General features: G+C 46.6%; 1 protein-coding gene across 1 annotated transcript in view; it reads left to right on the top strand.

The window, feature by feature from the left end:
- Positions 1–27,721, top strand: part of pkd1a (polycystic kidney disease 1a) — a 221,037-nt gene that overhangs the window by 175,025 nt on the left and 18,291 nt on the right. The window contains exons 35-46 of the mRNA XM_086000509.1: positions 371–479; positions 1,331–1,458; positions 2,728–2,930; positions 5,390–5,584; positions 11,429–11,580; positions 13,507–13,625; positions 14,509–14,662; positions 16,704–16,829; positions 19,173–19,347; positions 20,075–20,362; positions 22,327–22,461; positions 23,221–23,535. Of these exons, the coding sequence (XP_085856635.1) occupies positions 371–479; positions 1,331–1,458; positions 2,728–2,930; positions 5,390–5,584; positions 11,429–11,580; positions 13,507–13,625; positions 14,509–14,662; positions 16,704–16,829; positions 19,173–19,347; positions 20,075–20,362; positions 22,327–22,461; positions 23,221–23,535 (2,099 nt within the window). The remainder of the gene's footprint in view (positions 1–370; positions 480–1,330; positions 1,459–2,727; positions 2,931–5,389; positions 5,585–11,428; positions 11,581–13,506; positions 13,626–14,508; positions 14,663–16,703; positions 16,830–19,172; positions 19,348–20,074; positions 20,363–22,326; positions 22,462–23,220; positions 23,536–27,721) is intronic.

Below are 27,721 nucleotides of genomic sequence, written 5' to 3'. Positions count from 1 at the left end.
CAGGGATCACAGTCTAAGGATAAGGCATAAGCCATTTAGGACTGAGATGAGGAGGAATTTCTTCACCCAGAGAGTGGTGAACCTGTGGAATTCTCTACCACAGATGGTAGTTGAGGCCAACTTATTAAATATATTCAAGAAGGAGTTAGATATATTTCTTAAGGCTAAAGGGATCAAGGGATATGGGGAGAAAGCAGGGACAGGGTACTGAATTTGGATGATCAGCCATGATCTCATTAAATGGCGGAGCAGGCTCGAGGGGCCGAATGGCCTACTCCTGCTCCTATCTTCTATGTTTCTCTGATACAGTAGTAAGTCATTTGCATGTTAAGTCTGCACCAACTGCACTTTGTTGCATTGTTTCCATCAGATGAACAACTGATACAAAGAATTAGCTTTGAGGGGAACAACGAGGTGTCTACCTCATACGACAGTGGCAGGGTCTCGCTAGATGCCGAGAGTCACTTAATATCTAACCTGTGAGTATGTTCTGAAAATCTGTCCCTACTTCACTGCAGTGCCAAGCACCACTTTGTCGCTGACAATGGCTTAAGGATGTATTGTCGACAGGAATGTCTAGTTTGTCAACCAGAAATTAGTGTACTCAAACAACATTATCCAAAATGCTAGTAGACTGCAAATCCACCAGAATCTTTTCATTTGGGTTGATGCTGTGCTGTGCAATATTAGGAACAAACATTAATATGAAGTTACTTTGTCAACTAATTTAACATAGGAATTAAACTATTTATTTTAAATGGGTTAGTGGCTTTGTTTAAAAAAAAAAGTATTTTGTTTCTTAATATCACAATTTCAACCCCATTAACATTTTTAAATCTTTGGATTTTATATGGAACACGAATCATGCTTTTGTCAAAATGTTTCTTGTGTGACACTTAATTCACCAAATGGTGCCCACCACTTGTGACAGACCAGTGACCACCAGTACTTCCTTATAAAGTTAATATTCTGAGCTCAGAATACTCTCTCCAAACACAACTAGAGTTTGGAAAGACCAGGGGTTAGATTTTGAACTTGCTGCCTGATATAAAACTGGCGTTGAAATCAATGGGAATGAATTCGGGCAGTTTCTATAACAGGTGGCCGTTCTGTAATGCCAGCCTTATACCCGGGTAGCAAGTTGAAAATCTACCTACCCCAAGATTTGCAATTGCAATACTAGCCATCCTTCATATGTCAAGCGGACTTGTTATGAAAATGTCGTACATTCACTATTACTGAATTCTTGCACGAGTGTTGAGATTTGCCGAGATATGTCATCACTCTGGTTTTGCTTTTACTTTTCCCCTTACGTTTTCCGCTCCTTCAGAACGGAGATAATCGATAGGAGTGAACAGCCGCGAGCAGAAGCGGCAACCCTGCACAAGACTAGTGATAATGGTCAAGTTATCAGACCTTCCCAAGGTATCGCAAGATCGGCTACTACCAGAAGAATAGGTAAACACTCCAACTCCACAGCCTACACATCGAATAAACAGGCCGTCTGACTTTGGGGGGGGGGCGGGGTTTACTGAATTTAGGTCAAAAACATCCCTAGAATTGTGCTTTTAGTCATTTCCCCTAACTGTTCTATTACTGCTCGCATCCTATGTGAAAGGCTCTGGACAGCTATTACACGAAAGTCATTGCATGCTATTGAAGGTGTCCTACATTTATTGCACTTAGAACCCTTCCAACTGTCAGAGGGAAGTACCATCCTATTAATCTGGACTAGACTCGAGTTCACGAGGGGGAGAAGTTCCATTGGGTTTTCCCGACCTACTCAGGGTAACTCCAGAAGATGATCAGCAGAATTCCCCCCCCCCCCCCTCCCTACCCCCAGGGAAATGGCGTAAAAGGTCTGCACCGTTACTCCGGGGCTTTTGTCCACCTACCGTCAAAGTTAATTTGGGAGATCGGGAAACTCCTGCAAAAATTCCAGGCACATCTCCCTAAGTTGAACAGATAATGTACTGAACTAGTGTCCTAGTGTCAGCTGTGGCTCAGTGGTAGCACTCTCGCCTCTGAGTCAGAAGGTTGTGGGTTCAAAGCCTGTGCCTCAGTCTGATGGACCATACAGTCCTCCATCTCTCAAAAGTGAAGGAGATCATTTGATAACGTGATTATATTCCAATAAGCCAGAATACAGTGCAAGAGTTCTCTGTTTGACCGCTGGGCTCTGCTATATTTATCTGGATATTGGGTCACAGGAAAAGCAAGGTCTGTTAATGAAGTGGCCGGTTACACTGAGCCCAAGGAAATAGCTAGCACAAAAATACAAAAACGTAAAGGGGCGAGACCAGAACTGGGGGCCATAAATATAAGATAGTCACTAATAAATTCAATAGGGAATTCAGGAGAAAGCTCTTCACCCAGGGGGTGGCTAGAATGTGGAACTCGCTACCACAGGGAGTAAGTAGTTGATGCGAATCGCATAGATGCGTTTAAGGAGAAGTTAGATAAACACAGGAGGGAGAAAGCAATAGAAGGATATGTTGATGGAGTTAGATAAAGGGAGTGGGTGGGAACTCTTGTGGAGCATAAACACCAGCATGGACCCGGTGGGCCTGTTTCTGTGCTGTGAATACTTTGTAATTGTAACAACCACCATAATGATCTTTCATTTCATACAGGACTATGAGTCTGTTGTGTCCCTTTTATTGTGAGGGAACTACTGACCCAGGTTGGATTCCACTAACATTATTTTATATCCTTATATTTCAACAGCTTTCACTGACCCTCCACAGCAGTGTCTCTTCCCATTCTGGTGTAGTTATACCGCTCATGCCCTCTGTTTCCTCCTCTTCTCTGGCTGCATCAGTGTGTCAATATGGATTGGCGTTAACCTCACCTCCAGGGTCGCCCTCATGTGGCTCATCTCAGGAATCTTCAGCGTCCTCTCTTCATTCTTCCTCCTGGAACCTCTGAAGGCAGGTTCTGTCAGGAATGTCGCGGGCCATGTGTCACTAGGGCCGGGAATACCTTCGGAATTACCGGCGTAACTTCGCCGGAAGTGTGTCGGAAACTTAGGTGAAGGATGTAAGCGAGCGTTCCGTCACACTCCCAGCTAAGTTGCGGCGCTGGAGTGTGAGCAGCCCTGAGGAAATTCCTGGCCTCTGAATCTTTGCATTAAAGTGTCATGCGGTATAATAAAAGATCACAAAATATCAAGTCTTCATCTGCAACTCTCGTGATCTAACAGGATGGTGATGAGAAAATAAAGCTGGACATTTATTTTAGTTCTGCCTACATCCAAGAACAATTTAATCGGGCATTTGAGATGTCTATAATTGCTCATCTTATGATTAAATAATGTTGTATTGCATGAAGATATTTAACACAAAAACTTGCATCCATATAGCGCCTTTAACGTAGTAAAACATCCCAAGCCGCTTCACAGGAGCGTTATTAAACAAAATTTTACACCGAGCCACATAGCATTGAGTTGCTGTGATCTGAAATGCACTGCCTGAAAGGGTGGTGGAAGCAGATTCAATAGTAACTTCAAAAGGGAATTGGATAAATACTTGCAGGGCTATGGGGAAATAGCAGGGGAGTGGGACTAATTGGATAGCTCTACCAAAGAGCCAGCACAGGCATGATGGGCCGAATGGCCTCCTGTGCTGTATCATTTTGTGATTCTGTGATTAGCTGAGCATGGGAGCCCTTCCCAACCCAGGGGCATAACGATAACTGGAATGCTGCATGGCAGCTTGACAGCTAACTTAGTATGGATTAAAAGTCAAACCAATGGCTTCCTGAGCTGCAGCACCATAGAATATTACAGCACAGGAGGCCGTTCAGCCCGTCGAGTCTGCGCTGGCTCTTTTGAAGAGCAATCCAGTTAGTCCCACTCCCTCGCTCAAGTATTTATCCAACCCCCCTTTTGAAGGCTGCTAGTGAATCTGTATCCACCACCCTAGCAGGAAGTGCGTTCCAAGTCCTAACCACTTGTTGCATAAAAAAGTTTTTCCTCATGTCGCCTCTGGTACTTTTGCCAATCACCGTAAATCTGTGCCCTCTGGTTATCGATGCTTCAGCCATTGGAAACAGTTCCTCGTTATTTACTCTCTCTAAACCCTTCATGATTTTAAACACCTCTATCAAATTTCCTCTTAGCCTTCTCTGCACTAAGGAGAGCAACCCCAGCTTCTCTAGTCTATCCACGTAACTGTAATCTCTCATCCCCGGAGCCATTCTAGTAAATCTTTTCTGAACCCTCTCCAAAGCCTCCGCGTCCTTCCTAAAGTGCGGGGCCCAGAATTGGGACACAATACTCCAGCTGAGGTCGAACTAGTGTTTGATATAGGTTCAGCAATCACTTCTTGGATTTTGTACTCTATGCCTCTATTTATAAAGCCAAGAATCCCATACGCTTTGTTAACCTGTCCTGCCACCCTCAAAGATTTGTGCACAAGCACCCCCAGGTCTCTCTGTTCCTGCACGCCAAAAAATTAGGAAGCGTTTGACACACTGTGACCCCCAGTTCCTCCCCATGGCTAGATACTTGACCCCCAGCATCCAGAGGGTGAAAGATCAGAGGTTACAATTTTCTCATGCAAAAACTTGGTTATTCATGAAAACGCGATCCCAATATACAGGGACTGGCCTGAGGGCAATTGTCATGCATTGGTCAACACTGGCCCCTGATAGAGTCACGAAATCCTCTTGTCCGAATTCCCATCAGAGGTCAGCATAGTAAGTTCTGGAATGCCACTCGAGCGTCCATCTTGTCGTAATAGCCCTTTCGGCACGTGACATTTCAACGCCACTCCTTTAGTCATGAGGGCGCCAGTCTCACCTGGACACGACCCCCCTCACCCCCGCTCCCCTTCAACAGGCCATTACGCTGAAGTCATTCAGTGCTACACCAAGTGAGGCGGACCCATCAGGGGAGCTCAGGCAGCAGTTTCTTTACAATGTCATAATATTTTCTTTTTCTGATGTTGTAACATCACAAAGAAGCCCTTGGAATGTAAAACACTACACAACTGAAACTAGTTCAGCTTGAATCAAATGTAACCATCTTTGGATAGAGTAGATTAGCAGCGACCCAGACCCCGAGGCCTTGCATACAGCGGACGGGGCTTATCGGAAAATTTCAGGCACATTGCTCATAACTTTGCGCCCATTGATGTTAATGGGCGGAAAATTGTGGGTTAAGGTCCGGGGATTTTCTGATAAGTTGTCTGCTGTCTGCAAGGAACTGCAATAGCTTTGGACCTCAGCAAGTTCTACCTATCATCTGATCTTTAACCTAGCCCCTTGTATCAGAACACTTAAAGCCAAAGTTTAGGCGCTACTGCTATATTTAAACACTCATTGCCTTTAATAAGAATGTTCCACTATAAATGATGGTGCCCTTTCTGATCATTTACTTGCAATGCAGGTTCTGACTGAAGCACTTTACTTTGCGGAGGTTGCTAAGCGCGTCCACCCAGATGAAGATGACAATTTAGTGGAGAAGCCACGAGTCGAACAGATCTCAGAAAAAATTGGGAAAGTGCGACCACCTCATGGATATGGCCTTCTGCAAGCCAAGGAAGAGGCCAAGAAGGTTCAGATACTTCACAGGATGCTCAAGGTACAACTCAACCCTAAATAGGGAACTTCCATCAATTCAGAGCTTCAACCCAGCAATTAACTGGGGAATTCAGGAGAAACTTCTTTACCCAGAGAGTGGTTTGAATGTGGAACCCGCTACCAGATGGAGTAGTTGAGGTGAATAACATGGATGCATTTAACGGGAAGCTAAATACAGGAAACTTTGGTTTATCCGGCGGTTATATGTCCGGAATACTCATCTAACGGCAAAAATCAGGAGCCGTTTTCTGTAAGTTTTTTTAGTTCTTGTTGCTTTTTTTTTCCCCAGTCAGGCACTGCAAGGTCTGTAGCTATAGCAACAGCTTCAGCTAGAGACGCTTGCAGCTGACTGTTTTGAAGCTGTTGCTAAGCAACAGGGTTTGTTGATTCACACGGAGCTTTTCAGATCCGTATCTCTCAACATTAACGCTGGTATGTCCGGCACTTTTGATGGTACGGTACCAGCTCGGTCCCGTCAGTGTCAGATATCAGAAAGTTTCCTGTAAGTACATGAGGGAGAAAGGAATAGAAAGATATGCCGATAGGGTTAGGTGAAGTGGGGCGGAAGGAGGCTTGTGTGGAGCATAAACACTGACATGGACCAGATGAGCTGAATGGCCTTTTTCTGTGCTGTAGGCTCTGTGTAATTCTACGTCAGAAGCCCCTGTCCTCCAAAATTGCAGCTGGTCCGATAATTACCACAACACGACAAGTGCATTAAACCACTTTTAATAAAAATCGTGAATGATGAAATGCACAATAAGTCGGCCAGCATCTGAAAGAGCAAATTAAAGACGATTTCTGATGAAAAGCCTCACTCGAAACATGAGCCTATATTTCTCTTTCACATGCTGACTGACTGGCTGCGTATTTTCAGCGCTTTCTGTTTTTGTTTCAGAGGTTCCAGCAATCGCAGTTTTTATTTTTTAATTTGTAATCTCTGACGCATGTATGAGCCTTATATAATCGAGAGGAAAATGAAGTACACTTCACTTAAGCTATCGCTGTGGTACAAATGTATTTTTCCTGAGGCACAGACCAAGGATTGCTTATTACTCGATCTTGGACGCAACTACTTAAATTTCCAGCAGTAGCCAAAACAAATACTGCGGGAAAAAAATGGGAAGAGTAGATTTTTTTGCAGTGAGTCATGGCTTAGGGTAGTTTTTCCCCCCCCAGTTCTTAGGCCAGCTGTTAACGGCAGCTTATCTATCAGTGTCAAAACAACAGAGCTATCAAAGGACTCGGGCCAAGGACATTGCTAGTCTCAGCTCCCAGTGTTCGTGGGTGCTTGACTGTCGGTGTGACACTGATATTAATTAACCTCCTGCCCGCACATTTGTCATACACAGCTATCAAACGCCTCCCTGTGAAATGGGTTTTTATTTCTGCCTGGGTAATTGTTCAGAAGTCATCGTCAGTCTCACAAGTCATAAAAAATAAATTCACGGACAGCATGACATTTAAAAATATATATTTTTTCTGGTATTTGTCATTTGTTTTTAAGGTTAAGCAATTCAAATAACCCGTCTATGCAGTAATTTAGAATTGTACCCACTTGATCCAAATTCTAATCTTCCCAACCAAACAATGTGTAGATTTCTAAGGAGCATTTACCACTGAAAAAATATAGAAATTTTACAGTAAAATGGTGCACCCTAGTTACTTCAAATTTTTTTTTTTACTGATAGATTTTCAATCTAAAACAAATTATAGGAAAAATAAGTGACACCTGGATCTACCCATGTTCAACAGACCAACCAGACCATCACTTTCACAATCGTTACCTCAACACTCACTCTCCATCCTCAGAACACCGACCATCCCTCGCTCCCTGTTGTAACTTTGTCCCTCTCCCTCACTTCCTAATGTTACTGTCCTCCCCTCCCTCACTCCCCGCTGTAACTATCCTCCCCTCCCTCACTCCCCGCTGTAACTATCCTCCCCTCCCTCACTCCCCGCTGTAACTATCCTCCCCTCCCTCACTCCCCGTTGTAACTATCCTCCCCTCTCCCTCACTCCCCGCAGTAACTATCCTCCCCTCCCTCACACCCCACTGTAACTATCCTCCCCTCCCTCACTCCCCGCTGTAACTATCCTCCCCTCCCTCCCCGTTGTAACTATCCTCCCCACCCTCACTCCCCGCTGTAACTATCCTCCCCTCCCTCACTCCCCGCTGTAACTATCCTCCCCACCCTCATTCCCCGCTGTAACTATCCTCCCCTCCCTCACTCCCCGCTGTAACTATCCTCCCCACCCTCACTCCCCGCTGTAACTATCCTCCCCACCCTCACGCCCCGCTGTAACTATCCTCCCCTCTCCCTCACTCCCTGCTGTAACTATCCTCCCCTCTCCCTCACTCCCTGCTGTAACTATCCTCCCCACCCTCACGCCCCGCTGTAACTATCCTCCCCACCCTCACGCCCCGCTGTAACTATCCTCCCCTCCCTCACTCCCCGCTGTAACTATCCTTCCCTCCCTCACTTCCTAATGTTACTATCCTCCCCACCCCCTCACCCCACTGTAACTATCCTCCCCTCCCTCACTCCCTGCTGTAACTATCCTCCCCTCCCTCACTCCCCGCTGTAACTATCCTCCCCTCCCTCACTCCCTGCTGTAACTATCCTCCCTTCTCCCTCACTCCCTGCTGTAACTATCCTCCCCTCTCCCTCACTCGCTGCTGTAACTATCCTCCCCTCTCCCTCACTCCCTGCTGTAACTATCCTCCCCCTCTCCCTCACTCCCTGCTGTAACTATCCTCCCCTCTCCCTCACTCCCTGCTGTAACTATCCTCCCCCTCACTCCCTGCTGTAACTATCCTCCCCTCTCCCTCACTCCCTGCTGTAACTATCCTCCCCTCTCCCTCACTCCCTGCTGTAACTATCCTCCCCTCCCTCACTCCCTGCTGTAACTATCCTCCCCCTCTCCCTCACTCCCTGCTGTAACTATCCTCCCTTCTCCCTCACTCCCTGCTGTAACTATCCTCCCCTCCCTCAATCCCTGCTGTAACTATCCTCCCTTCTCCCTCACTCCCTGCTGTAACTATCCTCCCCTCTCCCTCACTCCCTGCTGTAACTATCCTCCCCTCCCTCACTCCCTGCTGTAACTATCCTCCCCTCTCCCTCACTCCCTGCTGTAACTATCCTCCCCTCCCTCACTCCCTGCTGTAACTATCCTCCCCTCTCCCTCACTCCCTGCTGTAACTATCCTCCCCTTCCTCGCTCCCTGCTGAAACTATCCTCCCCTCTCCCTCACTCCCTGCTGTAACTATCCTCCCCTCCCTCACTCCCTGCTGTAACTATCCTCCCCTCTCCCTCACTCCCTGCTGTAACTATCCTCCCCCTCTCCCTCACTCCCTGCTGTAACTATCCTCCCCTCTCCCTCACTCCCTGCTGTAACTATCCTCCCTTCTCCCTCACTCCCTGCTGTAACTATCCTCCCCTCCCTCACTCCCTGCTGTAACTATCCTCCCCTCCCTCACTCCCTGCTGTAACTATCCTCCCCTCCCTCAATCCCTGCTGTAACTATCCTCCCTTCTCCCTCACTCCCTGCTGTAACTATCCTCCCCTCCCTCACTCCCTGCTGTAACTATCCTCCCGTCCCTCACTCCCTGCTGTAACTATCCTCCCGTCCCTCACTCCCTGCTGTAACTATCCTCCCCCTCTCCCTCACTCCCTGCTGTAACTATCCTCCCCTCTCCCTCACTCCCTGCTGTAACTATCCTCCCCTCCCTCACTCCCTGCTGTAACTATCCTCCCTTCTCCCTCACTCCCTGCTGTAACTATCCTCCCCCTCTCCCTCAATCCCTGCTGTAACTATCCTCCCTTCTCCCTCACTCCCTGCTGTAACTATCCTCCCCTCTCCCTCACTCCCTGCTGTAACTATCCTCCCCTCCCTCACTCCCTGCTGTAACTATCCTCCCCTCTCCCTCACTCCCTGCTGTAACTATCCTCCCTTCTCCCTCACTCCCTGCTGTAACTATCCTCCCCTCTTCCTCACTCCCTGCTGTAACTATCCTCCCCTCCCTCACTCCCTGCTGTAACTATCCTCCCCTCCCTCGCTCCCTGCTGTAACTATCCTCCCCTCTCCCTCGCTCCCTGCTGTAACTATCCTCCCCTCCCTCACTCCCTGCTGTAACTATCCTCCCCTCTCCCTCACTCCCTGCTGTAACTATCCACCCCTCTCCCTCACTCCCTGCTGTAACTATCCTCCCCTCTCCCTCACTCCCTGCTGTAACTATCCACCCCTCTCCCTCACTCCCTGCAGTAACTATCCTCCCCCTCTCCCTCACTCCCTGCTGTAACTATCCTCCCCTCCCTCACTCCCTGCTGTAACTATCCTCCCCTCCCTCAATCCCTGCTGTAACTATCCTCCCTTCTCCCTCACTCCCTGCTGTAACTATCCTCCCCTCCCTCACTCCCTGCTGTAACTATCCTCCCCTCCCTCACTCCCTGCTGTAACTATCCTCCCTCACTCCCTGCTGTAACTATCCTCCCCTCTCCCTCACTCCCTGCTGTAACTATCCTCCCCTCCCTCACTCCCTGCTGTAACTATCCTCCCCTCTCCCTCACTCCCTGCTGTAACTATCCACCCCTCTCCCTCACTCCCTGCTGTAACTATCCTCCCCCTCTCCCTCACTCCCTGCTGTAACTATCCTCCCCTCTCCCTCACTCCCTGCTGTAACTATCCTCCCCTCCCTCACTCCCTGCTGTAACTATCCTCCCCTCCCTCACTCCCTGCTGTAACTATCCTCCCCTCTCCCTGCTGTAATGATCCTCCCCTCCCTCACTCCCTGCTGTAACTATCCTTCCCTCTCCCTCAATCCCTGCTGTAACTATCCTCCCCCTCTCCCTGCTGTAACTATCCTCCCTCACTCCCTGCTGTAACTATCCTCCCCTCTCCCTCACTCCCTGCTGTAACTATCCTCCCTCACTCCCTGCTGTAACTATCTTCCCTCACTCCCTGCTGTAACTATCCTCCCCCACTCCCTGCTGTAACTATCCTCCCCTCTCCCTCAATCCCTGCTGTAACTATCCTCACCTCTCCCTCACTCCCTGCTGTAACTATCCTCCCCTCTCCCTCGCTCCCTCCGTTCCTCCCTCTGTCCTGGCCTAGCACTAGCATTTACCCCTAATATGGCACTAACACAACGGGGGAAGAAAAATAACATTCCTCTTCCCATCATTATTAGCAAGCCGCTTCCTTCTACATAAGCGAGAGAACTATTTAGGTGCACAAGTATTAATCCGTGCTGTGAGCTATTTTCCATCTTGAGGACAGCATGTTGTGCCTGGCACACAAGTGAAATGCTCAAGCACTCTACAAACTGTTCCTCACACACAAAAGTGGGCAATTTTGCAGGATTCCTGCTTTGAGAATAAAGGCCCTTGGCTGGCTCACCTTATTGGTTCTGCAGGGGCAAAGGGGAGAGGGAATATACAGTACAATGTGGCAAATCCTGCACATAGCTCACCTATCCTTAAGTGGCAAATAGAATACATATCTAGAATTTGGATGCAACTACAGTATATTCATTTTCCAACTGGCTAGAAAAAGAAATATGTATACTTCCAAAAGGCAAAAAATGCTAAGAATAAATATAAACACAGTATAAACATGGATAATTTTTTTAAAGAAACATCGTTTGGATCAGCTTTTCCAGTCTAGACACTCAGTTTTAATGCCGGTTGGGCGATTGCTGTCACAGCAGAACTATTGAGTTGCACTTGAGCTGGGCCTTGTCCTATTGTTGCTTTGAGCTCTCTTATGTTCCGGTGTCCTTTGTTATCAGTGTTGCGCTAATGTTAAACGGAGCTGACTGGAATTATCATCCCTTGTGTTTCAGAACTTCATTATTTATATGTTGTTTCTGCTGGTGATCCTGTTGATTAATTACGGAGACTCATTTAGAGAAGCCCAGAGCAGACTCCTGCATAGTTCAATTAGACAAGGTCTGGTAGGGGTCAGAAAAGGTATGGAATTCCAGAAAATCAAAAGGTAAGGACACTAATGGAATTTAATATAGAAATATTTAGTTAAAAACCTTACATACTGCACACATCTCCTGCTTGCTTACTGCGTATTGTCATGTTTTTGTCACACTTTTAAGTCGATGTTTCCCCATTAAAAGAAAGGACTTGCATTTATGTAGCGCCTTTCACATCCTCAGGATGTCCTAAAGCACTTTACAGCAAATGAAGCATTTTTAAAGTGTAGTCACTGTTGTAATGTGGGAAACACAGCAGCCAATTTGGGCACAGCAAGATCCCATAAACAGCAATGTCATAATGACCAGATCATCTCTTTTTTAGTGATGTTGGTTGAGGGATAAATAATAGCCAGGACACCGGGGAGAACTCCACTGCTCTTCCTCGAAATAGTGCCGTGGATATAAATGATTAAGCATAGGAAACAACCAATGTTCCCTCTTCATTTTTGAGGGGTGCGCGGCCCCTTTAAGGGGACACGGGGTCATCCTGGTGCTTTCCCACGTGTCAATGGGATCTCAGCCAGGCCACCAGGTGGAGCTGCTGAACCTTGGCCAAGCACTGGTCAAGGGACATCTCTACATCTGTTAGCAGCCGGTTACAGAGAAACTCCGTCACATCAGCGCTGTAACTTCGCCAGAAGCACGGAGCGACCAGCCAGAAGGAATGAACGGCTGATTGGCTGAAACTGGAGGTGGGCAACACCTCGAGTGCCAGGATGGTGCATGATGGGAATCGAGAGATTTCAGGTGCGGAACGCGCACACGAAAGTACCTTTCTTCCAGAGCGACAGCAGCAGTGCCCGTCCCGGGAGATCAGTCGCCCGTCCCGGGAGATCCCCAGGCAATCCGGGGAGGATTGGCAACCCTAAATTACTACAAGGTCAAAGAAAGATGAACCTGTATTTCCATTAATTCCTTTAACACATGTTTTAAAAAAAATAAGCTCGATATGTGCAGGTGATCCACTCCACAGGTTATCGCCCAGGCAACAAGGTTGAAAATTACCTCCCGTACATATTTTATTTGTGTGTTTATGTTTAAACTGGCAGATAGTGTTACTGTGTACACATGCAGCTTGGATAAGTAGCATTTAGCCAAACCCTACATTTACAGTCAATAACAGACGGGGATGAGTGATGGCCTACTCCTGCTCGTATTTCTTATGTTCTTATGATACAGATTAAGGCTATTTTTCTATCATGACGCAATGTTGTAACTTTAAAGTGCACAAAACGCTCACATAGTATTGAAGAATAGATATAAAGGATAGCTGACATTTTGTGTGCGTCAGATTTTAAGGTATGCCTCTTTTATTACATCTAGCTACCAATTTACAGATTTCTATTGCTAAATATCACAGAAATCACAGAAACCCCACAGTGCAGATAGAGGCCATTTCGGCCCATCGAGCCTGCACCAACACATATCCCACCCGATCCCCGTAACCCCTACACCAACACATATCCCACCCTATCCCTGTAACCCCACGTATTTAATCCCCCTAACACTAAGGGTCAATTTTATCATAGTCAATCAACCTAACCCGCACATCTTTGGACTGTGGGAGGAAACCGGAGCACCCGGAGGAAACCCACGCAAACACGGGGAGAATGTGCAAACTCCACACAGACAGTCACCCGAGGCCGGATTCGAACCCAGGTCCCTGGCGCTGTGAGGCAACAGGCAACATGAAGCAAAATTTAAGAAGTTAGAAATCGATGGAACATTTTCCTTTCTTTCTCTGTGAATCACTCTTAATAATGCAATGTTAAACTGTGGCCTTAGCCCACACTTAGCTACATTGCCCTTTGTGGCACCAAAAGACAGCTCTTTGAGGCCGTTCTTTACGTTGTTCAAAAGGTTCATGTTTAATATTTTGAATATTTGAACATCCCTCTCTGTTCGAGTCCATCTAAGTCTGTGCTCTCTTTCAGATCAGGAGAGCTTTGGAAATGGATGGCAGAGGTACTGTTACCGTACCTCTATAACAATAGAAGCAGGACTCTGTTGGGATGTCCACGACTACGCCAAGTTCGTTCAAAAATAAATCACGGTAAAAGAGCGTACATTTATATAATGCCTTTCACAACCACAGGGCATCCCAAAGCACCTTATAGCCAATGAAATATTTTTTGAAATGTAGGAAATATTTGTAATGTAGGAAACTCAGCAGCCAATTTGCGCACAGCAAGATCCCACAAACAGCAATGGAATAATGACCGGATAATCTATTTTAGTGGTGTTGGTTGAGAGATAAATATTGGCCAGGAGACGACGGAGAGCTCCGCTGCTCCTCTTCAAAATAGTGGCCATGGGATCTTTTACGCCCACCTGAGAGAGCAGACGGTTTAACATCTCATCCGTAAGACGGCACCTCCGACAGTGCAGCACTCCCTCAGCACTGCACTGGAGTGTCAGCCAGGATTACGTATTCAAGTCTCTGGAGTGGGACTTGAACCCATGCCCCTCTGACTCAAGAGGTTAGCGAGCTTCCAACTGAGCCACGGTTAACACCAATGGCACAATAAGCTTTTCTTATGTTTATATTGTTTTTAGGCCACGTAGAATGATAAAGAAAAACAACAGGATTCTTTATAGTTGAAATCAACTTTAAATTCAGAAGCTCACCCCAGCTTACAAACTCCATCTTGTTGACTGACCAGTCTGGATGTAACTGCTTGCTGCTTAATTAAAATATCGATAATGGAACCTCTCTAATATAACATTATAACTCAAGATATAACATTACAGAATCAATCACTGTAATACAGCTTTTCAAATCTCAGACCACTTCCTGTTTGGTTTAACTCTTTACAGGGTATAATTTGAGTGATTAATTGGCCTGAGCTTGTATATGACACAAATGTTTCTAATTCCTATTAAACATTCTCCGCTGACTGCACTTTCTTTTCTGTTTTATGCTTATACTCCACCAGTTCAATGTCTTCAGCAACTTTCTCCATCACCAGTAACTAGTCAATGTCTGCATGACCCTGTGCTTCAAGATACCAGTGATTATGAGACTGGTTGGAAGAGTCCAGTTACAAATCGGAGTAATACATGGTCATACTCATCACCGGATCTACCAGGGTAAGGAACATGTTCTAGAATATTGACCCGCGAGATGTGTTCTGGGTATTCCTTGTATTGACGTACTGAGGGCAAGAGTGGAGGCCCTACTCCCGGTCTAAGGAAACATCTGCCCCCATTTTTTCGGACTGCAGCTGTTGGTAATAATTCTGCTATTCCCATTTACACCTCCTGTAGACCCATCTTTTGCTTCTTTACTTGTCCCATTATCATCTCCTTTTGCCTTGCACCATCATCCCTTTTGTCATTTAATCTCTCCTGCCTTCCACCCTATCACAGACCTTCCCTTTGTTCTTTGCCTCCCCTCCCCCCTTTCCCTGCCTCTGTACTTGCTTCAAACCTGTTACATCTCTAACTTTTTCCGGTTCTGATGAAAGGTCATCGACCTGAAACATTAACTCTGTTTCTCTCTCCACAGATGCTGCCTGACCTGCTGAGTATCTCCAGCATTTTCTGTTTCTATTTCAGATTTCCAGCATCCGCAGTATTTTGCTTTTGTATGGAAATGAAGTCAGCCTGGGTTCTTACCCCTGATCATTATCCAGTGACCGCCCCACCGTGCTGGAAGGTTTGATTGTGTGGGTGTTAGGTCAGAACGGAATCAGGCTCAGCTGTGACTTGCTTCCCCCCCCCCCCGCCCCCCAATGACGAGGCAGGCTACTGACGCTCAATCTAGGCGCACACATGAATAATGTCCACTTGGGCCTAGACCCAGAGGTCTGTACTAACCACAAAACAATTCCCCAGCCTTCAGGACAGGAAGGGAGGAACCCAGAAAGAAAAATTGGTTTAATATTGATTGCAAAAGCATATGTTAAATGAAACATGTCAGTGATGCAATGCCCCACTATGTACAGTCCAAATGAAGAGTCTTATAGTACTCTGAGATATTACACATTCAGAGAACCAAAGCTGGAACTATCTAAACTTTTACTCAAAAATTAATAATGTTCATTGCAGTTCTGGGGAATACTGAAATGAATTTGGAGCATTGATTATTGAGCTCATATTCATTGATAGAATATTAACATAATCATGCACCCATACCATTTCTTCTTTGGTTCATCTCAATACAAAGTACATAGAATTACGTCGCGTGTACAGCATAGAAACAGGCCATTCGGCCCAACTGGTCTATGCTGGTGTTTATGCTCCACACGAGTCTCCTTCCACCCGACCTCATCTAACCCTATCAGCATAACCTTCTATTCCTTTCTTCCTCATGTACTTCTCTAGCCTCCCCTTAAATGCCTCTATGCTGTTCGCCTCAACTACTCCCTGTGGTAGCAAATTCCACATTCTCACCACTCTCTGAGTAAAGTGGTTTCTCCTGAATTCCCTGTTGGATTTATTAATGACGATCTTATACTTATGTCCTCTAGTTTTGGGCTCTCCCACAAGTGGAAACATCTTCTCTACGTCTAAGCTAACAAACCCCTTCAGAATTTTAAAGATCTCCATTAGGTCATTATGAAACGGTAATTTTATGCAAGACAATTCCACTCAGGAATTAATGAGTGAAAGCAGAGAGTGTAGCACTAAACAAAACAGGTCAGGAGGTCCTAGATTCGCATCCCAGTCTATGCTGAGTTAGCTCAGCTGAACAGTGGGAACAATTTGGTTTCTACAATTGGCTTTAGCATCCTTGGGCTGGGAAAGCCCCGATTACCCCCTCTCCTGAGTGTTATCCAGTAGCACCTGCTGGAAAGCGCACAGGTGTGGGTGCCAGTGAGAACATGAACGGGCTCGGCTCTGATGCCTTTCGCGGTCAAATAGCCTGCTTGCATTAATTGCGTAGACTCGCACACGAAGAACGGCTATCTGGGCCAGATGTTGAAGGAGCCAGATCCCCAAGCAGATTCGGAACAGAAGGAACGCAGATTGGGGAGGGGGACGAGAGGGTGGGGGTGGGAGGGGAGGGGGGGCTGATTTGCTTTGTAGGTTTATCGAGGCCGAGGCCGTCAAGAAATATGGATTTAAATACTAGCGAAGTAAAGTGTTTCTGTGTGTATTACAACATCTTGGTTTTTTTTCTTCCTAGGGTGTGGTACTGGGGCCAGAATGCTGTGTGTGACAGTGGCGGATATGTACAGAAACTTGGCAGGACTGTGGAACAGAGTAATTACACGCTGTGGAATTTACAGGAAAGCAACTGGCTTGATAGAAAGTGAGCTTCATTTTACTGAGTGTTAGCAAGAAATAAAACAGGATTTCAAACATTGGGCAGTTTAGATACAGCAAGATTCAAACACATTCTTTTCTATACTATACTGTGGGTTAAGTTAGTTCAAAATCAGACTCACTTTACGCAAAAAATTAAGCACTGAATGTAGTCGCAATTCTGCAGACCTGACTGTGCCGTCAGCAACACTGAGAATCAAACTTGCTATCTGTGCTCATTAAAGAAAGAACTTGCATTTATAGAGCACGTTGTCATGTCCCCAGGATATCTCAAAGTGCCTCACAGCCAATGATTTACTTTTGAGCTGCGCTGACTGTTCTATAAATAATTCTGCAGAGCAAGGCCCCACAAACAAGATGAGATTGTCTGATTCTGGTGATGATGGTTTGTCAAGACATCAGGAGAACTTCTCTGCTCTTCTTTGAATAGTGCCATGGCATCTTCTACATCAACCTGAACCAGTAGACGGGGGCCTCCGTTTAACGTCTTATCCAAAAGAGAGCACTTCCAACAATGCAGCACTCTTTCAGTACTGCTTTGATATTGTGTTCAAGTCTTGGACTGGGGCTTGAGCCCACTTGCTTCTGATTCAATGGCAAGAATTCCAACAACTAAACTAACTGATACTTTATAGTTGCTTCTAGTCTTATGCCACAAACCCCATTTATATAATGGCCCGGAAATTCGGGTTGGGGGCTTCCCACGGGTGCAAGCCCCCGACCTGCACTTACCTTTCGCACCGGCCGTTGTGCAGTGGGCCCGCGTGGGATTCCGATCCTGGGCCTCCTCCAACTGCCGGCGCACAGTGCTTGCGTATCCCAGGGGCGCAGTTAGTTTGATGCGTCCCCTGGGATCACGTGGGCCATGGAGAGCCAATGGTAGCAGGGAATGCTTCATTCATAAGTTTGACAGGAAGAGCTGTCAAAACCTATAAATACTATAAGCCCCAAAACATCACTAAAACTTCAAATAAATTTTTTAAAAACATCACATTTTTAAAATAACTATAAATTACATGAAATAACTATTTTAAACAATAATTTAAACTTTTGAAAAAATTAATTACATTTTCTAATGGGGCTAAAAATAAACTTACCTTTCTTTAAAGTATTTAAAAATAATAAACCTGTGGTTTAATAATAATTCCCCACTTATCTTGTTAAAAGCAGGCCTTGTGCCTGCTTTTTAAAAGTGTAACTGCTGGAGACTTACCCTCCCGGAGAAACCTGCAAAAAAAATGTAAGTTCAATTCGCACGTGCTGCCTTGCGGCGCACGCGTTCGACCACTGAACCCCTTCTTTCAGGGGAACGGAAGTGCCGGTTTCCCGCGCACACGCAGTGCATGCACGAAACCAGCACTTTCGTTGGGCCGACTCATGAGTACCCCGTGCGTACTCGCGTTGGGACCCGAATTTCTGGGCCAATATTAATTTGTATTAAAATTCATATCTGGCTCACATTGAAAACTGCAGTGTAAACATTTCCACTGTAGCTTCCCATGTTACAATGTCCACACTTGCCTGTTGCATTTCCTTGTGATGCCAGTAGGTAGTGGTCTAATAGAAGCTTCAGTGTTCGTACCTTTTGTTTATAACTATTAGAGATGATGGTTGAGGAATAAATATTGGCCAGGACACTGGGGAAAACTCCCCTGCTCTTTTTCTTCAATTAATGTCATGAGAACTATTACACCCACCTGAGAGGGAAGATGGATTTTAACATCTCATCTGATAAGACAGTGAAACTCCCCCTCAGTGCTGCACTGAAATGTCAGCCTAGATTACTTGGTCAGGACCCTGGAGTGGGTCTTGAACCCACGACCTTCGTACTCAGAGATGAGAGTGATACCCACTGAGCCACGGCTGACACCTTGATTGATCTCAATCCCTGATCTGTGGTAAATTAGCTGATCGCAGCCCAGGGAACCGTAGGAGTGTGATAGTCGGCTCAGCACTTTAGAGCTGGGTTGGAAAAAAAAAATCAGCCAAAGTTCCTGACCGGAGTGTCCCTGCTGGAAAGTATGTGTAGTTGTTGGGTGAGAACAAGGTTGGATTTGGCTGTGACACCTCACATAGCTTGTTGAAGATTACTGTCGAGGCTCACTTAAAGAGAACTTGGGTAAGGTACCGACAGGTAGCCAGTATATGTCAAACCTTACCCTGCAAGAGTCAATGCCATGAGAAAAAATTGAAGGGATTCAAAATTGCTGTTAGTTTTCACAAGGACAATATCTTATAAATTGCATTTCATAATGAAAATAAAAAGCTAGATGTAAAGGCATACTACGTGTACATTTAAAACAGACAACTTGTAATTTTGTGTTGATAGGACCAGGGTCATCTTCGTTGAGTTTACCCAGTATTGCCCCAACGTGGATTTGTACAGTGTAGTCACCCTTCTCGTAGAGTTCCCTATCTCGGGGGGAACATTCACCACCATTGATGTCAAACCATTCTCACTGCTGCGACTGAGTACTGGAGTGGATTTTCTGCTCGTCATGATGGTAAGTCTTTCTCGGCTGCGAGAGCCACATGACTGGCATTAATTGTCCCGTCGTAATTCTTCCTGCAGACACAGTTAGTAAGCGGGTAGATGAAACGCTGAGGCTGGAAAAGTAGGAGAGACGTTAAACCATGCATTAGAAAGTGCTGCAGACACTGGGACAAGAGATGCCACTCCGGTTAAAGACAAGCAGTAGTGCTTTGCCTCCAGACCACCTGACAAGGCAGTTTTCTAAGTCTCTGGAGTTGTGTACACAATCCTATGCGAGTGTCTCTTGGCCCGGTTGTTGTTGGAGCCTACATTTCGTTGTACTGCACTTGTGCACTAACAATGACAATAAAGTTGATTATGATTATACTACAAATAGGGTATTAGGCTGCTACAGTACTGGTACAAAAGCAGGGAGAGTGGTGGGTAGTCATAATGCAGTCACCCTTGTATGAATTTGGAGTCATAAACATTTCAGTCCCCTCTACTGTATTAAGTACTTTATTGTCACTGCTACTTCTTTAGAGTGCCTTTTCTCCAACACAAACATTCTCCACGGGATGGAATATGTTCTGAAAGCCTGTTTATCTTGAAAGTGTTAGAAGAAATGAAGTCCATATTTAGTCTGTAAGGCATAACCTTAAAATTAGTGCTAGGCTGTTCAGGGGTGAAGTCAGTCTCTTTATTTTTTTGGCTATCACATCAACCAAAGAAACATTTCACCATTTGCTTCCTTGCAGGTTTTCCTCATGTTCTTCATTCTTTACTTCACAATTACCGAATCGCTCTTGATCAGTCACAAAGGCAAGACCTACTTTCTTCAGTTCTGGAACTACCTGCAGTGGTCCGTCATTATTCTCAGTATCTGCTGCGTGGCCGTGCATCTGAAACGTGCTAGAATTGGCGACAGGCAGTGGGCGATGTACCGTGCCAACCCAGACCACTTCACCAACTTTTACCAGATGGCGTACCTGAGCTGTGTATTCACCAATGTAGCTGCCGTCCTCCTTTTTCTGCTGACGGTTAAGGTATGATCTCGAGAAACGTTAGCCTTAAACTAACGTTTATTCATGAAAATTGCAAACTCTGTACACCTGTTTTAGCATCATATCCAACTCACTGGTACAATGTAATGTGGCCTCCTTTTTGGTTCCTGTACCTAGGCCAAGTGTGACCTACAGCACATTGAATGCTGAGAGCCACAGTATTCTCGAAACACCAGATCAAATAGAAAGGAGGGAGGTCCATCTTACATCATCCATCCAAGGAAACAACTTACAGTCCTATTCCCCATACCCCCACCCCACCCCACCCTTTGCCACCCCATCACATTCTTTAAATGCACCATGAATGAATCAAAGATTTTCATCACTATAATCCTACCTAGAAGGCCATTCCAAGTATCATAATATGATATAGCACAAAAGGAGGCCATTCAGCCCATCGTGGCTGTGCCGGCTCCTTGGTAGAGCTATCCAATTAGCCCCATTCCCCTATTCTTATTCCGTACCCTGTATTTTTTTCCCTCCAATTCCCTTTAGAAAGTTACTATTGAATCTGCTTCCACCATCCTTTTAGATACTGCATTCCAGATCACAAGTTTTGATCACTTTTTGTGTGAAAAAGCTCTTCCAAAGCCTTCCTTCTACAGGAAACTTTGTGCTATCCGGCACCAACGGAACCGAGCTGTTGCCGTCCCATCAAAACTGCCGGACAAACCAGCGCTAATGTTGAAACATACGGAGATTTTGAGCTCCGTATCTGGCAACAAACCCTGTTGCTAACAGCTTCTAAACAGTCGGCCGTACCTTGCAAGCGTTTCTGTAGCTTAGCAACAGCTTCAGCGAGACCTTGCAGAGCCTGACTGGTGAAAAAAAAGCAACAAAAAGAAAAAAAAACCTAACGAAACGGCTCCTGATTTTTGCCGGTGGCTCGAGCATTCCGGACAGTTAACCTCCGGATAAACCAAAGTTTCCTGTACCATTTTTAGTCCACATCCCACTATTCGTGTCTTGGTTTATCTTGACACAGTGCTCTGAATTCATCTTATCTACACCAATTAAAATTTTCTATACTTCTAAATGTCCCCTCTTGGTCACTAACACTAACGGTCCCCAGATTCTCCAGTCGTTTCTCATCCTATAACAAGAGTTTGGAAATGGTACTGACTGAGAACGGATTGCAGACTAATAATGTTATTTGGGGGGGGGGGGGGGGGGAGGTGAAGAAATTTATTGGAAAATATCCTTCTTTATTACAGGATTTTCTAAGTGGAATCAAGTCAATTTTAACAAAATCCTCTTGTATGACATATAAAGCTCTGGTTAGACCTCATTTAGAGAACTGTGTTCAGTTCTGGGCACCGCACCTCAGGAAGGATATATTAGCTTTGGAGGGGGTGCAGCGCAGATTCACCAGAAGATACCGGGGCTAAAAGGGTTAAATTATGAGGACAGGTTGCATAGACTAGGCTTGTATTCCCTCGAGTATAAGGGGTGATCTAATCGAGGTGTTTAAGATGATTAAAGGATTTGATAGGGGAGATAGAGAGGAACTATTTCCTCTGGTGGGGGAGCCCAGAACAAGGGGGCATAACCTTAAAATCAGAGCTAGGCCATTCAGGGTTGATGTCAGGAAGCACTTCTTCGCACAAAGGGTAGTGGAAATTTGGAACTCTCTCCCCCAAAAAAGCTGTTGAGGCTGGGGTGGGGGGGGGGCTCAATTAAAAAATGTAAAAACTGAGATTGATAGATTTTTGTTAGGCAAGGGTATTACGGTGGGTAGATGGAGTTAAGATACAGAGCGGCCATGATCTAATTGAATGGCGGAACAGGCTTGAGGGGCCGAATGGCCCACTCCTGTTCCTATGTTCTTATCTCCACCCCAGCCAGGAACTGGTCCAGCTCTCTTTTGAAACAATTGTCCACTGTTTGAAAAGATAAAATCAAATTATTAATTAAGATTTTTTTTTCTCTGGTGGGGGTGCAATTAGGCTGCCCGACAACTGCGGTTTATCAGGAAGTGGTCCATCTTTGGAAAGACCTTGTATAATTCTGGAAAGGAACTGACGGTGGTTGGCGTTACATCGGCTGGTCTTGTTCTTGCCTACACACAGATTGGTTATTTGGTATGTACTTCATTATACAGGTCGGGTACAGTTAAGTTACTGGCCACCATTGGCGGCCGTGCCTTTAGCCGTCTAGGCCCCAATCTCTGGAATTCCCTCCCTAAACCTCTCTGCCTCTCTCCTCCTTTAAGACGCTCTTTAAAACCTACCCCTCACCAATGTTCCTTCTATATTTTTTTTGGCCTGTGCGGCCGCTTTACCTGACTGCACAGGCCCTTCAAAATTCCGCGCAGGCGCAGTTTTTCACTTTAAAAGCCGGCCCGCTGGCTGCACGGGACATCCAGAGTGTTGCGCCACCGCGCAGCTTAAAGAGAATATTGCCCCTCACCTGTCCCAGTATCTCCTCGTGTGACTCGGTGTCAAATTTTGATGAATAACGCTCCTGTGAAGCGTGTTGGGAGGTTTTACTATGTTGAAGGCGCTATATAAATGCAAGTTGTTGCTGTTACCCTGATGAATAAACAAAAAACTCCATTTGGCCAGCACAGCAAACGTAGGTAATGCATTCAGGGTCAAAGAGCTAGTTTACATAGGAATGATAATCAGTGATGTAGTGAAAAGCCATGGGATCTTTTACATCTACCCAAGAGGGCAGACTTGGGTTTGACGTCTCATCCGAAAGATGGCACTCCCGAAAGTGCAGCGCTCCCTCAGTATTCCACTGGAGTGTCAGTCTAGTAAGGACCAGCCATTGTTTCATTTGTAGATGTTGCCAAGAACAGGCAGACTGATTTCTGAATATTTGATTTTACATTTCAGCTTTTTTCTGCTAACCTCGACAACTTCAAGACATTCGGAGGCAGCATTCTCTCCTTGTTTGCTGTGATTCAAAGAGGGATCCACTTCAAGCAGTGCCTCTGCGAGTATCCAAGCTTCTGCGACATCTACTACAGCAGCTACATCGTCATCGAGATATGGATTATCCTGCGGCTGTTTGCTGCCGTACTAATTCAGAATTATAGGGCAATGAAGCTGGAGATGCACAGGCCTGCAGTTGAACCACAAGAGTACGAGCTGGTGGAATTATTCGTCAGAAGACTGAAGATGTGGATTGGTATAAGCAAAGCGAAAGAAGTAGGTATATGGTGTTTTAATAGACGGGCAGATCTCTAGCTGGTAAACCAAGTCAGCGTTATGAAGCATCTAACCTTGATGGGGCACTGCTATTGCCTGCAAGCTGCCATTGGCAAAAGCCTCCGCCGTGCCTTAGTAGGGTCGCCAACTCTGGTTGGACGTATTCCTGGTGGTTTCATCACATGACCTGCCACTGCAAACTTGTCCCTCCCCCACACTCCTGCCATTGGTCGCCCGACATGTCCATCATCACAGTGCACCGCCTTCCCCAGCCGGTTGGGAAGCGAGCAGACTCTTCATTATCCATTTGGATGATTCTTGACTGTCAATCAAACAGCCTTTTTTTTTAACCCCCAACCTCCAATATTTTTATTAAACAAAAGTGTTCAAAAGAAAATGAAATAAAACTTTTTTTTAATGCCCCAATGATTTTTCTCCCAGGTTTCTTGCAGCCGTGTCCTGGAGAATAATCTTGAATTCCTGGAGTTGTCAGGGGAATCCTGGAGGGTTGGCAACCCTATGCCTTTGTGGGTAAAGGCATCACACCATGCAGTGCTAACCCATAGGGACCAGCAAGTACTGGGCTTGAGCCTCTCTCTCTGCTCAGCTGATCTCGGCCAAGGCCGTGGAGCCACTACAATTGACCTCAGAGCCCTGGAGTTGGGAGGGGGAGAAAGAAATGAGGCTGGGTTCCCTCACCTGACTGTTCGCCAGTGCCCCCTGCTGGAAAGTACGGATTGGTGTAGGTTGGGTTTGATGCTCTCTGTGTTCAAAATGCCCGTGACACTCGCACGCTGAATGGCCACCTGGGCGTGGTATCGCAGGGTAAGTGGCGCATGTGAAACAGTACCTCAGGAGGAATCGGTCTTTTGCAGGGGGGGGGAAGGAGTAGGACGGAGCGGGAGGGGAGCAAGGGAACACCATCCTCCAACCCCTTCCACCATCACAGACGATGACTGCCACTGAGCCACCTCGCATACCGGTGCCAGGCACACGAGTACTCACTGGCATGCTTGCTCCCAAACTTGGCTGCTGTCTGGCATCTCAACAGGCGGCTGTGGAACTACTAATCGCTTTTTAAAAAACAAAACAAATCTATACCGCGCAGCGATGCGTGGGATTTCCATGTTCATATGTAAATTTCCCAAGGAATATATTCTCCTCTCCCCACCCTTCAGGTCAGCGTACAACTCCTGCCAATGTCAATGTGTGGACAGCTGGTGGGAGGTACCCAAGAGCGGCCTCCTGTCACCTATACACAGTGCTGTTCCAAAAGACTTGGTGGAGCTCAGCAATTTACCATCTGGAGCAAGGCTGAATCCAGGAGGTTTTCCCGCCCAGCCCCGCCCCAGCCTACTTATTTTATTTTAACCTTATTTAGAACGGGGAGAGTCGTCCCCTTGAACTTAACTTCTCCTTTATGAGCGCACCTCAGTCAATTATTGAAGTATGGAAATGCAACAAGGCAGGCTGCTGATGGACCACTGAGTTCAGCCCCCAGCCATTAAGGGTTAAACTGCAGATTGGAAATATTGAGTTTTCAGTGTGATTCAGTCAGTGTGTTGTTGCCGATTTTAGCAGACAGACACTTAACACTTTTGTATGACTTTTCTTTGTCTGCTATCTTAACGTAAAAATAACTAAACTCCGGCTTATTTTTAAACCCAAAACTGAGCGGTTATACCTATCAGGAAAGATTGAACAGGCTGGGGCTCTTTTCTCTAGAAAAGAGAAGGCTGAGGGGTGACCTGATAGAGGTTGCTAAGATTATGAAGGGGTTTGATAGGGTAGACGTAGAGAAGATGTTTGCACATATGGGGGGAGACCAAAACTAGGGGCTATAAATATAAGATAGTCACTAATAAATCCAACAGGGAATTCAAGAGAAAAATCTTTATCCAGAGAATGGTTAGAATGTGGAACTCGCTACCACAAGGAGTAGTTGAGTAGAATAGATGCATTTAAGAGGAAGCTAGATAGGCACATGAGGGAGAAAGAAATAGAAGGATATGTTGATGGGGTGAGATGAAGTAGGTTGGGAGGAAGCTCATGTGGAGCATAAACAGCAGCATAGACCAGTTGGGCCAAATGGCCTGTTTCTGTGCTGTAGGTTCTATGTAAAAGAGTTAACCTCATACAAATGTGTTGTCTGATAAAATTGGCAACAATAATTTCTGGGCTATAGTCATAATACATTTATGGTTTTGGACAGCGGGACAAAGTCTGGAAAAATTAAACTGGAAATCGGAAGCTGAAGAAACAGAAAATGCTAGAAATGTGCAGCAGAGCCATCAGGATCCGGGCGAGAAAAGGCAGGCTAATCGTTCAAGTATCAGTCATCTTGAGTTTACCTGAAACTTTACTCTGTCTTTTATCTTTCCAGATACTGCTGTGTGTTTCCAGGGGGCTGTACTCCTATGGAAACTACATGAATACAGTCAGTGCACTTCAAATAGCAGTTCATTGCATGAAGCGCTTTGAAATGATTTAATATTAAATACCTTGTATAAATGCAAGTATATTATTTATTATAATCTAATTTGCCGAGTGGACCAATGGTTGTGTGTCTGTGATATACTGCCCCATTGGTGGTCTAGGTGCTTTGTTGTGCACTGCTAATTTACTTACGTATAGATGCAATTTCTCTCCATTGTTTTTAATCTCTGGATCCAAATATATCAGAACTAGCTGGAGTGCCCGGCGGTGCCGAGGGTTTTTTGAGGGGATGTTGTTATGAAAAAAGTAGAAATATTTTTATATATACTAGCTGGGGGAGCCCGGCTTTGCCAGGGCTGTTTTGGGCCGGGCGGTTTAAATCGAGTGCCAGGCTTTGGGGCCTCTATGTGTCCCTCTGTGAATCTGGTACCGGGCAACATTTTAAATCGAGTCCCAGGCTTTTGGGCCCTGTCTCTGTGTCCCTCTCTCAATCTGCTGCCGGGCAACATTTCTACCTTTTAATACCTTGAAAGATGAAAGTGAAAGTACTTATAAAATGTTTTTGGTAAATCTTTTAAAAATAACATAAGAGATACTAACTTTTTCGAAGGTGGATGAGCAGAGTAGTTTGAGCTGGAAGTAGTGAAGCAATGGCTGCCCGATGCCGGAGTTGACAAGCATTAGTCCCGCCCACAGACGCAGCGATTGGCCAACCATCAGGCAACTGAACTGTAGGATTGGTCAATCGTGACGGCACAGGATTGGTCGAGCCTTGACGTCAGTCAATCAATGGTAATTAGCAGATAATGAGTTTAATTTTGAAGGTTTTTTGCATAAGGCGTGAACAATTTTCGTCCGACCGAAAAGTAAATACGCTTACGACCGTCCCGGAACCGTAAGCTTTCTTCAGAGGTAACGCACGCATAGGTACGCTCTATAACTTTCGAGCGCATAGCCGGACAGACGCACACCCGAGGACAGACAGAAGGACAGACAGATAGACAGACAGACAGAAAGAACGATCCGTTTATATTATACTAGCTGAAGTGCCCGGCGGTGCCGAGGCTTTTTCGAGGGAATGTTGTTGGAAGAGAGAGAGCGACTGGGGGGAAGAGAGAGAGCGACTGGGGGGAAGAGAGGGAGGGGGGAGGGGAGGGGGAGGGGGAGGGGCGGGGGGAGGAGGGGAGGGGCGGGGGGGAGGGGGAGGGGCGGGCGGGGAAGGGAGGGCGGGGAAGGGAGGGCGGGGAAGGGAGGGCGGGGGGGAAGGGAGGGGGAGAAAGGGGGGGGGAAAGGGGGGGGGAAAGGGAGGGCGGGGAGGAGAAGGGAGGGCGGGGGGAGGAAGGGGAGGGAGGGCGGGGGCCCCCCCCCCCGAGGGTCGCGGCCCCCCCCCCCGAGGGTCGCGCCCCCCCCCCCACCGCCGAGGTGAAGACCGCCGATTGCGTGCGCAGCAGGAGCTGAGACGCGGCGTCTCTGGCTCGGCTGGCGGGCCCGGTTGCCAGGGTAACCGTGACGCTGACCAAGCCCCGCCCCTGGGCCGAGCCAGAGAGACAGAGACGCCGCGTCTCAGCTGCTCCTGCTGCGCGCGCGGCCCCCCCCCCCGAGGGTCGCGGCCCCCCCCCCGCGAGGGTCGCGGCCCCCCCCCCCCCCCCGAGGGTCGCGACCCCCCCACCTCCCCCCCCCCCCGCCCGAGGTGAAGACCGCCGATTGCGGCTGTGCGAGACGGCCGGCCGGGGTTGCCAGGGTAACGCTT

This window comes from Somniosus microcephalus, chromosome 11 (assembly GCF_052327205.1).
Source record: "Somniosus microcephalus isolate GS21.2 chromosome 11, FLI_Smic_1.0, whole genome shotgun sequence".
Taxonomy (NCBI): domain Eukaryota; kingdom Metazoa; phylum Chordata; class Chondrichthyes; order Squaliformes; family Somniosidae; genus Somniosus; species Somniosus microcephalus.
Note: the sequence above shows the minus strand (reverse complement) of the source record. Positions and strands in the feature narration are given on the sequence as shown.